General features: G+C 35.1%; 1 protein-coding gene across 1 annotated transcript; it reads left to right on the top strand.

The window, feature by feature from the left end:
* The first annotated feature begins 8,161 nt into the window (after nucleotides 1-8,161).
* LOC113706565 (uncharacterized protein At4g22758-like) lies at nucleotides 8,162-9,411 on the top strand. Its single transcript, XM_027228493.2, has 2 exons — nucleotides 8,162-8,854; nucleotides 9,006-9,411. The coding sequence occupies exons 1-2, from the start codon at nucleotides 8,434-8,436 to the stop codon at nucleotides 9,191-9,193; spliced, it is 609 nt and encodes a 202-aa protein (XP_027084294.1). The 5' UTR covers nucleotides 8,162-8,433; the 3' UTR covers nucleotides 9,194-9,411.
* Nucleotides 9,412-13,077: the final 3,666 nt, after the last annotated feature.

The raw sequence follows: 13,077 nt of genomic DNA on the forward strand, positions 1-13,077 counted from the left end.
AATTTTGAGCTCCCTTCCTAGGTAAGATAAAAATGAAGGGTCAAAAACAATAATGTTAGGTTCCCATTCAAGCACAGAATAACTATATTTGTTCTCATTACATGATAACACAGAGGTGGGATGACATAGTGGAGGTTTGCAAATAACTGCTTGACATAATTAGGTTGCTAGGAATGAGAGCATGAAACAAGCTCACAGAAAATAGACTTGCATCAGACAAACCAAGCCACAATTGATATCGAAATTCCTAATTCTACCAAACCATGCAAAAAAGAGAAGCCCAAATTGATCTCTAATTCCTAATTCCACCCAATTCAACCTTCAAGAACTATGCTACAAAAGTACAAAGTCATCGTCTATTTTCAGGCTGGCATTGATCTCCCCGTGTCTGAGATCTCTTTAATTGCATTTCAAAGGGAAAAGGGCAAAAATAATAAATGAAAAAAAAAACTTACCTGCTGGGTTAATTTCTAGACCAGGAAAACCAATTAATTATTACGTCTGCAATCACTCTCTTGATACTTATATTTATCCTGCTATGATATACTTCAAAGGGATGGTTATCATCATCTTACAAGGTGTCTGTATTTAGGGATACTTATATTACCAAGTGGCAGTGTCATCAACTTATCATATCGATTGGTTTCTTGATTTTATCAATTACTGATCAATTATCTGTAATATTCTACAAGCATTTTTTTTGTTTCTTTTGAAGGAAAGTATTCGACATTTGTCTTGACCTGACCAGATGCACACATATAACATCATTATTATGATATTATCCATCGTTTTCTCGGAAAAAAATGCTTCAAGGGAAATTTTTGGTGGACTTGTCATTTTTTTCAAGTTAAACTATTGAAACAGGCGATGATGGAACCGTAACTATGTAATCGTCCCGGAACGGTTTCATACATTTCAACAAAATGTAAATAAAGTATATATATATATATAGATTATTAAAATTAATATACATCTTATGATCTGAACCTTGTAAAGTTCTATACATATATACATCTTACAATCCGAACTATACCAAGAACCTGAACCTTTCAGGAAGGGCTACTACTGCAGCAGTTCTTGCCTGAATTCGGTGATGATGATTTTTAAGGCCGAAATTTTTGTAATGAATCTTAATTCGATGAGAAAGAGAATGATTCTCCAAATCTGCGTACTGTACAAAGGTTGAAGTCTTTTACGATATGTTAAGTTGAACTTGATGAAAGCTGCTGCATTCGAGTGATTAAAAATGCCCATCGACTGAGTCTATTTTTTATGATTTGACCTATAATAATCCAGGATTTAATGGTATCGCTATTGAATGCAATGGACTTCCAACTCCATGCTAGCGTCACCATTACAACTGAATTATGTGTTTGAAAAGGAGTTACGGGCCATAATTCGAACTATGTCACTTATAGTGGACAACTTTTCATGATGCATCCTAAGAAAATATCTGGTTTTACTGTTTAAAAAGCAAATATGTCTAGCAATATGTGGTCAACATTGATTTATCCTTCTTAGGTCCTGCCTTAGTTTTAAAAAAAAAAAAAAAGTTTATTATCTCACATCTCCTCATCTCCTACCCAGTGTTTCCATGAACAATTACAGAGGAAAGGATGACAATCATATTACTAATACGCAAGCTGATTAGGCCTTAATTTAGTAGCTAAAATTGAAACTCTAAAAATTAAAAATTATGAATTCAAGTCTTACGAAAAGTGAGTTTATCCTAACTAGCTATATGTTAATCTTTCTCTCACTATTTGTGAGTTATTCGTTATAATAGTTGTTTGGTTATAATCCGTATGTATTGATCCTGCCAACATGGATTTTCTGTAATCACGTCAAAGAAAATTGACAACAAAAAGATATTTATATATTGAAGATTATTAGGGTTAGGTTCCCATTAAGGGTTAGCTTCCTGATAAATTAGTTTGATCTACCATATTCTGTGATTTATAATATGATCAGATTACAACACTTTAAAAAAAAAATTCTGTAAGGAAAGGCACTTATATTAGTGAACTTATTGTCGTGTTTCATAGTTATCTTCTTCAAAATCTCTAATTAATGAGCCAAGTAAATTTATCAATAAGTCCACTCTAAACCGTTGAGTGGTAGTTAGGTTTCCTTTCCCATCTTCACACATTTTTTTCTTCTTCTTAATTAATTGAGCTCAGTTGCTATTCTCAGTCTACTTTACAATATCAAGTTTGCCATCAAATCCAACTGAAAAACACTTCTTTCCTAGCTTCCAAGAAAGAAAAAAATTTGTACAGCTTCTAGCTAGCTAGTATTAATTGATCTAGGAGATCCTTTTCATAGATGACATAACAATTACTAACAACAGACTGTTTTAAACAAGCATGCTTATCTAGATACTAGAGCATCCATCACTTTCGCTATACTAGTAAAATGTACACTCTCATCTTAGCAAGCAGCATAATAGAATTGGACTTATTTCTTTCTTATTTCCTTTTTTTCCCCTTTTTCTGAATCCAATATGGGAAAAAAATTCGCTTTTCTGATTTCAATGGGGGATTTAGAAACTAAGATACTATCTCAAGCTTATCATGTTTGTTTGACCTTCCTCAACTGATCCAGTCAGATTAGATCACCCATGTTTTCTCACAATCTTAGCTTACCCCAAATAAAAAAAATTTCTTACAATTTCTCTTTTATCAGTATTTGGAAGGAGAAGAAGAAAGAGGGAATGATAAAACTAATCGCCTAAAGACGAGGGAGTACAACTTTTTGTTCTTGACTGGTTTAATTTTTAATGAGTTGCATGCTAAGGTTCATGTCACAATATTTGTCTTCAAAGTAATCCTGATAAATATAGTAAGTCATATTCAAAGTAATATTGATAAATATAGTAATCCATACGTGTGCGCATGCGTGTATATAATATATATGTGTGTGTATGCATGTATACATGCATGTATATGTATGTGTATATATATATATATATATATATAAAATAATAATAATTGAGTCGTCTTACCGCAAAATAATCTTTCAAATTTGTCAATTAGCATATGACAATGCTCATGGCCAGAAGATATTTTTGCGTCCAATGGCGAAATTTAGGCTTTACCGTCAAATTAATTTACATGATTCCTTTCGGCTGTCCGTCCAATGGCATCCCGCCATCTGTCACAACAATTCTGCTAAACTGTGGGTCCTTTGAAATTTAACTGTAATCACAGTGCTGTTAATGGAGAAACATTGGACAATAGCAACATTACAAAAATTGTGGCGGCCAAGGGATGAAGCAATTAAATCGGACAACTTGGCTACCAGTTTCTTTCTTTTTTCCCCCTTTTTTTTTATGTCCGTTCTGATTACAACTACTTTATACATCAGGCGTGTGAATTTGACCAATCCCTTTTCTTTTTTTCCATTTTCATTGTAAAAGAAACATCCTAGTTGGTTTGTGGCTTCTCCCGGGTACGTCAGAGCTATGTGCATTATTTGAAGTAGAAAAGGCAGGAAGTAAGTCCCGGAAATTCCAGCCTTGGCCCTTGGCCCTTGACCCTTGACGGCGACGACAAAAATAATAGGAGTACGACGTTGTTGGCGGTAGTATGGTGTGTCAAAGGCGAAGTTGAAGGCAATCTTTTTTTTTTTTTTTTACGGAAACGGTAGAACTTGTATTGAAATCATTCGACACTGAGGACTTAGATATTCCTCATCTTGCACTAAAGTAGTAGCATACATGCTAATTCTTCTACCTAAACCATTACACTGATTGCCAGCCAAGCTAAATGAGCAATTCATAAACAAAGCTTTGAGCATGTGGATATCCTCTAGATGAGCAAAAAGTCTGATATCACGAGTCTTGTTTATTCTCAAAAGTCGCAGCATCTGAATGGATGAAACCAGCAAATTTACCTCTGGCCAAGGCAGTAGTCTTACCTTGACCAACGCTAACTTGATTGCTGTAGCGTAGTCCAGCAATGTGTCTCCTGAACTTCTGTCCGTCAAGGCCCATGCTGCATGCACATTAGTTCCTTGTTGAGCCACTACGCCTATACCTAATGGCTTCCCTTCGTTTGGATGACTGATGTCCACTGTAACGAGCATCATGTTACTGTCTGCATTACCGTTCTGCTGCTCAATCTTAGATCACTCAAAATTCAAGTTCCCAACTAATTTACGTTTTACTAGTCGAACCTTTCAACCTAAGCAAATATTCTACTGAAAAGTAAAATGCTGCATTAAATTTTGCCTCATTCCATTCCAGAGTGCGTTTTAGATTGGATGGATTCGCCAAGCTGGGCAGCTGCCACCAGTTGAGGTCCCAGTACAGCTTTCGTGAATTCAAGACAGAACGCAACTACGACAGGACTTGCCTATTAACAAATGCCTCACTCAAACATGAAGAAGCATCAAGTTTTGCTTATTCTACTGAATTAATAACCTCATGCATTACTTATTGCATTATTGCCTTTAGTCTGGCCAGTGCCTTGTCGCGTGTTTGTTGATTCTTTTTGGTGTTTTTTTTTTTTCCATTTTTTGTTTGATTGCTGAATTGGCTTTTAGTCTCAAATTGTCCTCAACCAGACAAGGGATTAATGCAAATAGTGACGTGAACGTTGGCACCGAAATGAAAAGTCGTCTCCGTGCCCTGAATCCTAAATCTGAGTAGTCCATTTCATTACTTAACATCGGCTTAGAAATACACGTGAGTATCCAACAAATTGTCTTCATATCCACCAATTTTTTGAAGGATCACCTGTAGTACTTAAAAGCGACAATTAAGAGAATTTTGGCTTTAATTAAGCAAGAAAAGCATATACTATTATTTAATTTGCATACATTTCTCTTTTTCATTTTATTTTTTGGGAATATTATATGTCAAATCTCAACCGCTTAAGAACACTTTAGCTGTGTATTTCCCTTTCCGTAATACTTTTAAGCCCAAAATCTTTATTGTTTTTGACAAATCTTATATATCAATTGTTGGTCAAGAAGCATCAGGTCAGGAGTTCGATTCCTGGCCTGGTAAGTTTGGGGTAGGGGAATGGGGGAGGGGGGAAGGTTTTTTTATTTTTATTTTTAAAAAAACCCACTAGGTTAGGGCAAGTATTCATTTGAAGTTATGTATAACAAAACTAGGATGGTGCTATTCTTCTTGCGTTTGCAATTTAGCATTTTTGAAGTAATTAGTACGTTACTATAATCTAAACTAGAAAACTATGGATGCAACGATATAGAGTCGAAAAGTTTGAATGATGACCCTTCAATTTCCAGCAAACCTACGGATTGATTGGGAAGCTTAATAAAAATTAAATTGCAACCTTTTTTTCTTTTTCTTTTTTAAAAAGTGTAAATAGGAGGTTTCGAACCCACGATGAAAATTAATTTACATGCATCTTTAATGTTTAGATACATATTTTAACTACAGAAATTACTGGATACATTGTACTTAAACTAAAGAACTGAAAAAGAGTCCCACTTTATTTCCTCTTTCAATTTACGTCTATCTTATGCATTGTGGCTCTCGGCTATGTTTACATATCGATATTCTACCAACGTAATCTAAACAACAATAATATTCCATCAAACTGATACATTAACATTAGCAGGAGGATTAGGATTCACCAGAGGAAATTAATGGCACTGTTTTCTTCTTCTTTCCTTTTTTTTTTTTTTTGGGTTCCATTTTAGGGTGAGAAGAGGAAAATCTAATTAGCTACTATGAAATGTCAAACAATAATTGGTAATCACTGTTAAGAAAAATAAACAATCAATAGCCATCGTAACACTAACTTAGTCTAATAATCAAAGGTTGAGATATAAAAAATTACCAACAAAAGGCCATAAATAGTTAAATACTACTACTATTGTGTTAACTCCACGAGAGAAAAGGAGTAGAAGCATCACCATCATCACCGTTCATACAATTCCATCACTCAAACCAATTATTCTTGGTCACGAATTGACTAAAATCCCTATTTAACACAATGACCGCGTGACGGACACGTGAGGATCGTGTCAATTCTACGCGGCTGGCGCGGGCGGTAGAGTATGTATGCCAAGAGGCGTTTAGCGGGACTAATAATACGTGACGTTATATACCACCATTCCAGTCTGTCACACGTGGAGCTTAGCCACTTGTTATCACTCCCCAGTCAGGCAACAGGGACTAGTATTTTCGCAGGATAGAGCAAAATGAAATCCGATTATCCCTTCCTTCGAACTTCAAACAACGCAGCCTTCTTTCATTATTGTCTCCTAATAGCATTCCTCCGCATAAAAGTGTGCCTCGTGTCCACAAGCATGGGTCGATTAGGTTTGCATCACCATCGCATCGCATTCAAAGATCTTTTTTCTATTTTTGTGGTTGCATTAGTGGATTCTATTCTACATCTAAAATTGCAAATTTAGTGAATGGCTCAGAATTTTAAAAAAAAAAAAAAGATGTTTTGTTTTTCTTAGAGATGTTGAATGCAGGATAGCGACAAATATGCATAATGAAAATCTCAAGATTGAATCAATATTATACGTCGTGCATCCCAACTTAAGCATGTGTAAACAAAAAATATATGTATGGAACTAGAAAATAAATGATTTAATGACTTATACAAGGTTTTTATAAAATATGGTGCAATATAAGTTTGTCGTGCTAAAAGAAAGTTGTTTATGAATAGTAACAAACGACATGACAAAGCATGTAAATATCCGGTTGTGTGAAGTAACCAAAACGTAGATGTAAATGGAAAGATTCGAATTTGAAATCTCTTACTTATCATTTCTCCCTCGAAATCATTCGAGCCATCCCTTCCCCTCACGTGATAGTGGTTAAGTGCACTAATCCTAAAATTTATGCACTTATGCATGTATTCGAGTTTTAGACTTATCTGTGGTGGAGTGTATCATGATTGTATGCGTTGTATTGCTATTTCGCTTTTTTTAAAAAAAAAATATCTTTTGTAAGTACCTATTGTAAAGAAAAAAAATAGTATTGTATTATCTAAAAACTCTTCAACAGTATTACTTATAACCTTTTAAAATATTTTAAAGACTAAACTATAATTTTCAAAATATTTTAAATGCTAAACTATAAAGTTTTCAGCAATTTCTAATATTGTTTTTATGGTGCTCAAGTAAATTGCGTTTTTCATAGGCATAAAGTGAAAATTTTCGCAATCAAACTTGATGCCTTAGCTTTGGACAAGAAATATAAAAATTATTGCCTAAAGCATGCTAGCAGCGAATTGGATGCAGTAAATTTAACTTATCATTTAACAATAATATCTTCTCTTAAATGTGATTGCTTATTAATATTTAGACCGTATTCAAACGTTAATACAACATTAAATCTTATACATTTTTTTTTTAAACCAACCTTCATCTGTTAAAGTTTAGCATTGAAGAATTTATCATTGTTACCTGTCGTAATCTGAATTACAGCAAAAAAACAGCAATTGATTAGTTCAATATTTCAGAAAATCTGTCACTGATCAACTCAAAACTCAAAAGATTACGGGCAATAGCCGGTGAATGTAATTAATCTATTTCTTGACCGGGTGCAGGTAATCACCCCATGGCCCATCCCATTATTATTAATTTTTTTTTCCTTTCAACTCCAGTACAAGACTTTTGTTGATTAATTAAACCTTAATTCCAGATTGAACTCCAAAAGCCGGCAACTCTTGGAACCAACCCAAGGACTTAACTACCCAACCCAACCCCTTCCCAAAACCAATGTGGGATAACTAGCCTAAGGGGGAACCCTGTTACTAAGTGGGATACTACCACCCAAGAACCCAATTCAGGAGCTAGTTGTCTTCTTTTAACTCCAGTACAAGACTTTTGTTGATTAATTAAACCTTAATCCTAGATTGAATTCCAAAAGCCGGCAACTCTTGGAGCCAACCTAGGGACTTTTTTTTTTTTTTTTGTTCCAAACGATAGAAACTTGGCCCATCCCATTATTATTATTATTATTTTTTTTTCCAAACGATAGAAACTATTGACTAGCTCTTTTGACTAGCTCATCCCATTATTGACTAGCTCTTTTGTCGAACCGGTCAATCCCGTCCCAGGTTAATCAATAATTAAAAAAATGAAAAATCAATGAACCACCTTCCTTCTTATCTTCCTCCAGCAATTTCCATATAAATAGGCCTCTGGCTGGCCATTCACTCCCTTCAATTCAGCCCTCAACAGAAATCGTTGTTTCTCTTAGACCTTTGCTTTCTTGGCTAATTACAGGTCTGCCACTCCCGGTTATGATAGCCGCCGGAATCCGGGAATCTGAGAGCGTCTTCTCCTCTCCAGCTCTCGGCTTCCCCCGCGTCCGTTTCTTCCGCTACCGCCGCCTGAGGTAACCCAACTTTCCGACCAATACACCAGCTTTACATATATTAAATAATTATACATACATATACACGTATCTATTCCGAGTTCGAATATCTTGTTGAGATGCCTTCTCCAGCGAAGAGTAATCATCGGAAAGGAACGGGGGAGAAGAATAGGAAGGGAAAATTGGCGGAGAAAGCGCAATCGTTTCACGCCGGGAGTATTTCAGCTGGAAAAGTTGGACAGATGTCGTTGTTGCAGAGGCCAAGAACGGTGCCGGACTTGCTGTCCGGTAAGGAAGTTGTCCAGAAGAGCTCTTCGTATGAGGAAGTGTCCCGGCCTCTGAAGCTCACGAAGCTTCTCCTCAACGTGACGATTCAGAGGAGCCTGGGACCCGTTCAGGTGGTGATGTCGCCGGAATCAACGGTGGAGGAGCTCATTGCGGCGGCTCTCCGGCAGTACTCCAAGGAAGGCCGACGTCCGATTCTGGCAGCCAATGAACCTTCCGGATTCGATCTTCATTACTCTCAGTTTAGCTTAGAAAGTAAGTGAAAAATCCCAACCGTCCGAATTTTTTTTTTTTAACTCAACCAAATACTCACCATTTAATTTACGACGGAGGGGCGTTTTCCAGAGCATACACGTGTCAGGTAATTATTGGCCGGGTGTACTGACATTCCTTCGGTGTCCCGCAGGTTTGAATAGGGACGAGAAGCTGATGGCATTGGGGTCAAGGAATTTCTTTCTGTGCCCCAAAAAGTGCGGCGCCACGGAAAGTGATGGTGCTGTAACGGCGTCGTCTTCGAGCTGTAAGGGGCAAGCTGAACGGGCTACTCCTAAGTTTGGGCTGCCTTGGCTCAAGTTTATGGAATTTATGCTGTGAAATCAAATGTCACAGAGCCTTTTTTTTAGTAGTTAGTTAGGGCCCTCTAGCTTTGTGTTGCTGTTCCAATTTGAAACTGGTGAAAATTTAGGCTTAAAATTTGTGTGTAAATTTATAGTTGAATTGGGAAGAGGGCACTCTTTAATAGATGAGGTCCTCAGCAATTAGCATGATTTTCCAGCTTCAAGAAACGAGCAACAAAATTATTATTATGTAAATATGTCTTCTCTTGATCTTTTTCAAGTTATTCAAATAGCGTGTAGCTTCTCTAAACGTTGCAATTAACAAGTCATATATAGATTCTTACAAGTTACAATATGAAACTAAAATAAGTTACGAAATGGAGAGGACAAGACCCTATTCCTTCGACAACTCACTTGCCTGGTCATTTCTTCATTCATGCTTTTTCCAGTATCAATTGCTAAGAAGCTACCACACTTTGTGCTAGCAGCCTAGCACAGGGGGGTTCACAGCTTATGCCACGCGGAAGTACCAAATAAGTTAAACTACCTCTTTAATTGCTTTTGCACCAGGTGTACTTGGGATATATCCCAATATGTTATACGCGGATGGAGCCATTCAAAGAGGTGATTTGCGTACATGAACTTGTTATTAGTCTATAAGATAATCCTCTTCTTCCCAGAAAGAGAGAGGGGTCAGTGCGATTGAGACGGTTCAATTCAATTGCTGTGCTTGTTACATTATTTAGTGCATAGTTATATTACATTATTGTATTCCGAGTAAATAGAGTAAATTTTATATACACTGTCAGTGTATACAATATCACTGTCGGCACGTGAGGGGACAGGGGGCCGCATAGCAGGCCAGAAATTTGAAATAAGTTGATAATATTTTCGACAATAATGGATTGGGCCTAGTGCTCATCGCTATCCTCGTCATTCAAACTAGAGACATGTGTACGAGCGGCTAGTGGCCTTCGGCCACGTGGCAAAAGAGTACAGCGTCCCACGTGATCCTAATTCAAATTTTGCTCATGTGTAATTTATCCAATCATAATAGTGTATATAAGATTAATCCATATAAATAAAATATTTGACATATATTTAATGCAATGTTATGATGTATTTATACATAAAAAAATTTAAACATGTATAATGACGGAATAAAATCACACAAAACACAACTGTATTGAGTCCTTATCCTTCTTTCTACTTTAGTCATTTACAAATTTACAATCTGGTCCAACAATTTTATAGACCGACGGACGACAGCTTCTAATTTTTGCTATGTTCGTGAATTAAACAAAACGATCTAGTGTAATGAAGACCATTCATCCTCTCTCGTCCAATTCCTGTACTTAATACAAGTTCTAAGTTACTAAGTTGCGAAAGTGCTAAACAAATGAACACTCTTTCCAAGATTGGAGAAATACTTATTCATGCATGAATGCAAAAGCAAAAAATTAGTACTTGGGAAAAAAATGGATTTTCCTCGTATTTTCTGCAAAGTTGAATGGTAGCAAGTAGCAACGATTCATTTGATATATACTAGCAAAAAAAATCACATGTAAATGATGCCAGTCATTTTTTTTTTTCCAATAATAGAGAGGAAGAAATTTTTAAACATAATCTTCAACCCAACTCAAAAGGCAATTGCTGACTTTCAAGTTGGACCAAGGGAAAATGATGCCAGTCATTTGATGCGTAGTTTTTGTTACTTCAATTCTAAGAATACTCTCCGCCCTGAAATTCTTCCGCTGGATTCCGAGGCAGGCAGCAGGCCGCTGGGAAGTTTGACATCTTTAAAGCCCAAATTTTGTCAGTAAACCTAAGGGTAATGCTAGTAGGGGGTCCAAGTCGCAGTGGGCTCCCAAGTTTTGAAATTTTTTTGTTAGTCCCTAGCAAATATTTAAAATTTTTATCGAAAGTTCTCTTATTCTATCTGGATTTTGATAAAATTGTATTGCTCTCCTTCTGCACAAGGTTTTCAAAATCGGGATCCTACCTAGGATCGTTTTTTGGTTGGCAGGATCAGATCGTAGCATCAGTAGATCCTACAAAAAATATAATAAATTATCATATTTATAATTTTTAAGTTTGCAATTCATAAATATAGTGACAAATAATGTAATTCATGTGCAATCAATATAATTATATTGTTAATTAAGGATAAAATTGTGCTATATAAAGTATTTCGGACAATTTGAAAAACATAGAGAAATTTGGGACTACTTATAATATATTCAAATTGTATTTTGATTAAACTAAACAACTTGTTCTTTCTTGTTGTAAATCCAAATTCAATTATGGAACAATATACATGGAAAAGTTGACTTTATACGTGTATAAATCATCTTATTAATAAAATTGTTAAACACAATACATTTAGTTAACTATGATTTAGTGATTGATTGTTACATCATTTTTTATATAATAGGATAATTAAATATTACATATATAATAAAATGTTTCAAATATATTTTAATTGATAGAAAAATTGGTATACAATAAACAAATAATTAAAGAAAATTTTGAGAATAGAATTTTGTGCTTAAAAACGTGTTTTTTGGGTTCAAATTTATAACCCACCACTTATCCACTTAGAATTAGCAAAAGTATTAATTCATTTCTAAAGACTCTAAACCATATTAATTTATTATAATAAAGACACAAAGCACTAGCTCCATGTGATAACCTATAACAAAGATCATCTATTCATTTTAGTGAATATATGAGTCAAATTTAAAGATTCATCAAATTTTCTAGGTTTGGAATTGGGGTTAGTTATTTACATGGATTTAAAGCACTTTGAATATAGTTTACAACGCAACAAACGGCACTCAATTTCGACTTTTCTACACAAAGATATGGTCAAAATACTAAAATTGTTACTTAATTTATTAAAAATAGTAGGATCGTATCAGGATCGTAAGATCGTACAATCCTATGTACGATCCTACTATCCGGATCATGATCCTATTGATCTTGTTAATTTAAGGCTAATTTTCTATCATACTTACGATTTGGATCATTAGCCTTGATCCGGATCGTAGGATCGTACGATCCGAATCGCGATCCTAACAACTATGCTTCTGCATAGCTTGTGCTTCATGAAAGCTATAACCATTTTACTCATCTTCAACCATTTTTCACCTTTCTCAGTCATATATTAATGCATAAAGTTCAACTTGTTATTAACAGCATTAGCATTACATTTTTTTCCCTCATTCAGGGATATTCCAGTCTTTCGGTTGGACTAATTCTCTAAAACTGTGTAGAGTCTTGCCATAAGGATACACAACGAGGTAGTACACGAGAATCGATCACGAGACCTGATAACTATCAAATTACGGAACCAATCAGATTATCTGCGGGGACATTAGCATTACATATTTGACTTGTTGTAATTTTGTCTATTATGCTAAGAAGCATTTGTTTAATGTTAAACTACATACACCTTTAAATTGATGATTTGATTTTAATTTTCGTATTTGATATGCCAAATTACAAATTTAAGTACCTAGTTCAACATACATGTACGAAGTTGAAACCGATGCATTTGTTCAAAAGCCCTCTTCTTAAATACATAAAATCAACATATAAATCTAATTAGTAATATTATCTGTGCATTTTAGGGTGGCATCCTGAGATATTATTCATTTTCCAAGTTCGATGCTAAAAAAAATAATCAAATCATAATTTTTTTCCCCTTAAAATATGTACTGCACTTTTCTATGACTTCCTCTCGAATTATAGCAAGTTAATACCTATCTAAGACTTACCTTGTTGACCGAAGAAAACAAAAAGAAATATACACCACCTTAAATGACATGGAATAATTACTAGGAGCATCTAGAAAGGGAAATTACTACAGAAATATTCAGCATCTTCAAAAAATTTGCAATAGAATCTGGAAAGGAAAAT

Source organism: Coffea arabica, chromosome 1e (genome assembly GCF_036785885.1).
Source record: "Coffea arabica cultivar ET-39 chromosome 1e, Coffea Arabica ET-39 HiFi, whole genome shotgun sequence".
Classification (NCBI taxonomy): Eukaryota; Viridiplantae; Streptophyta; class Magnoliopsida; order Gentianales; family Rubiaceae; genus Coffea; species Coffea arabica.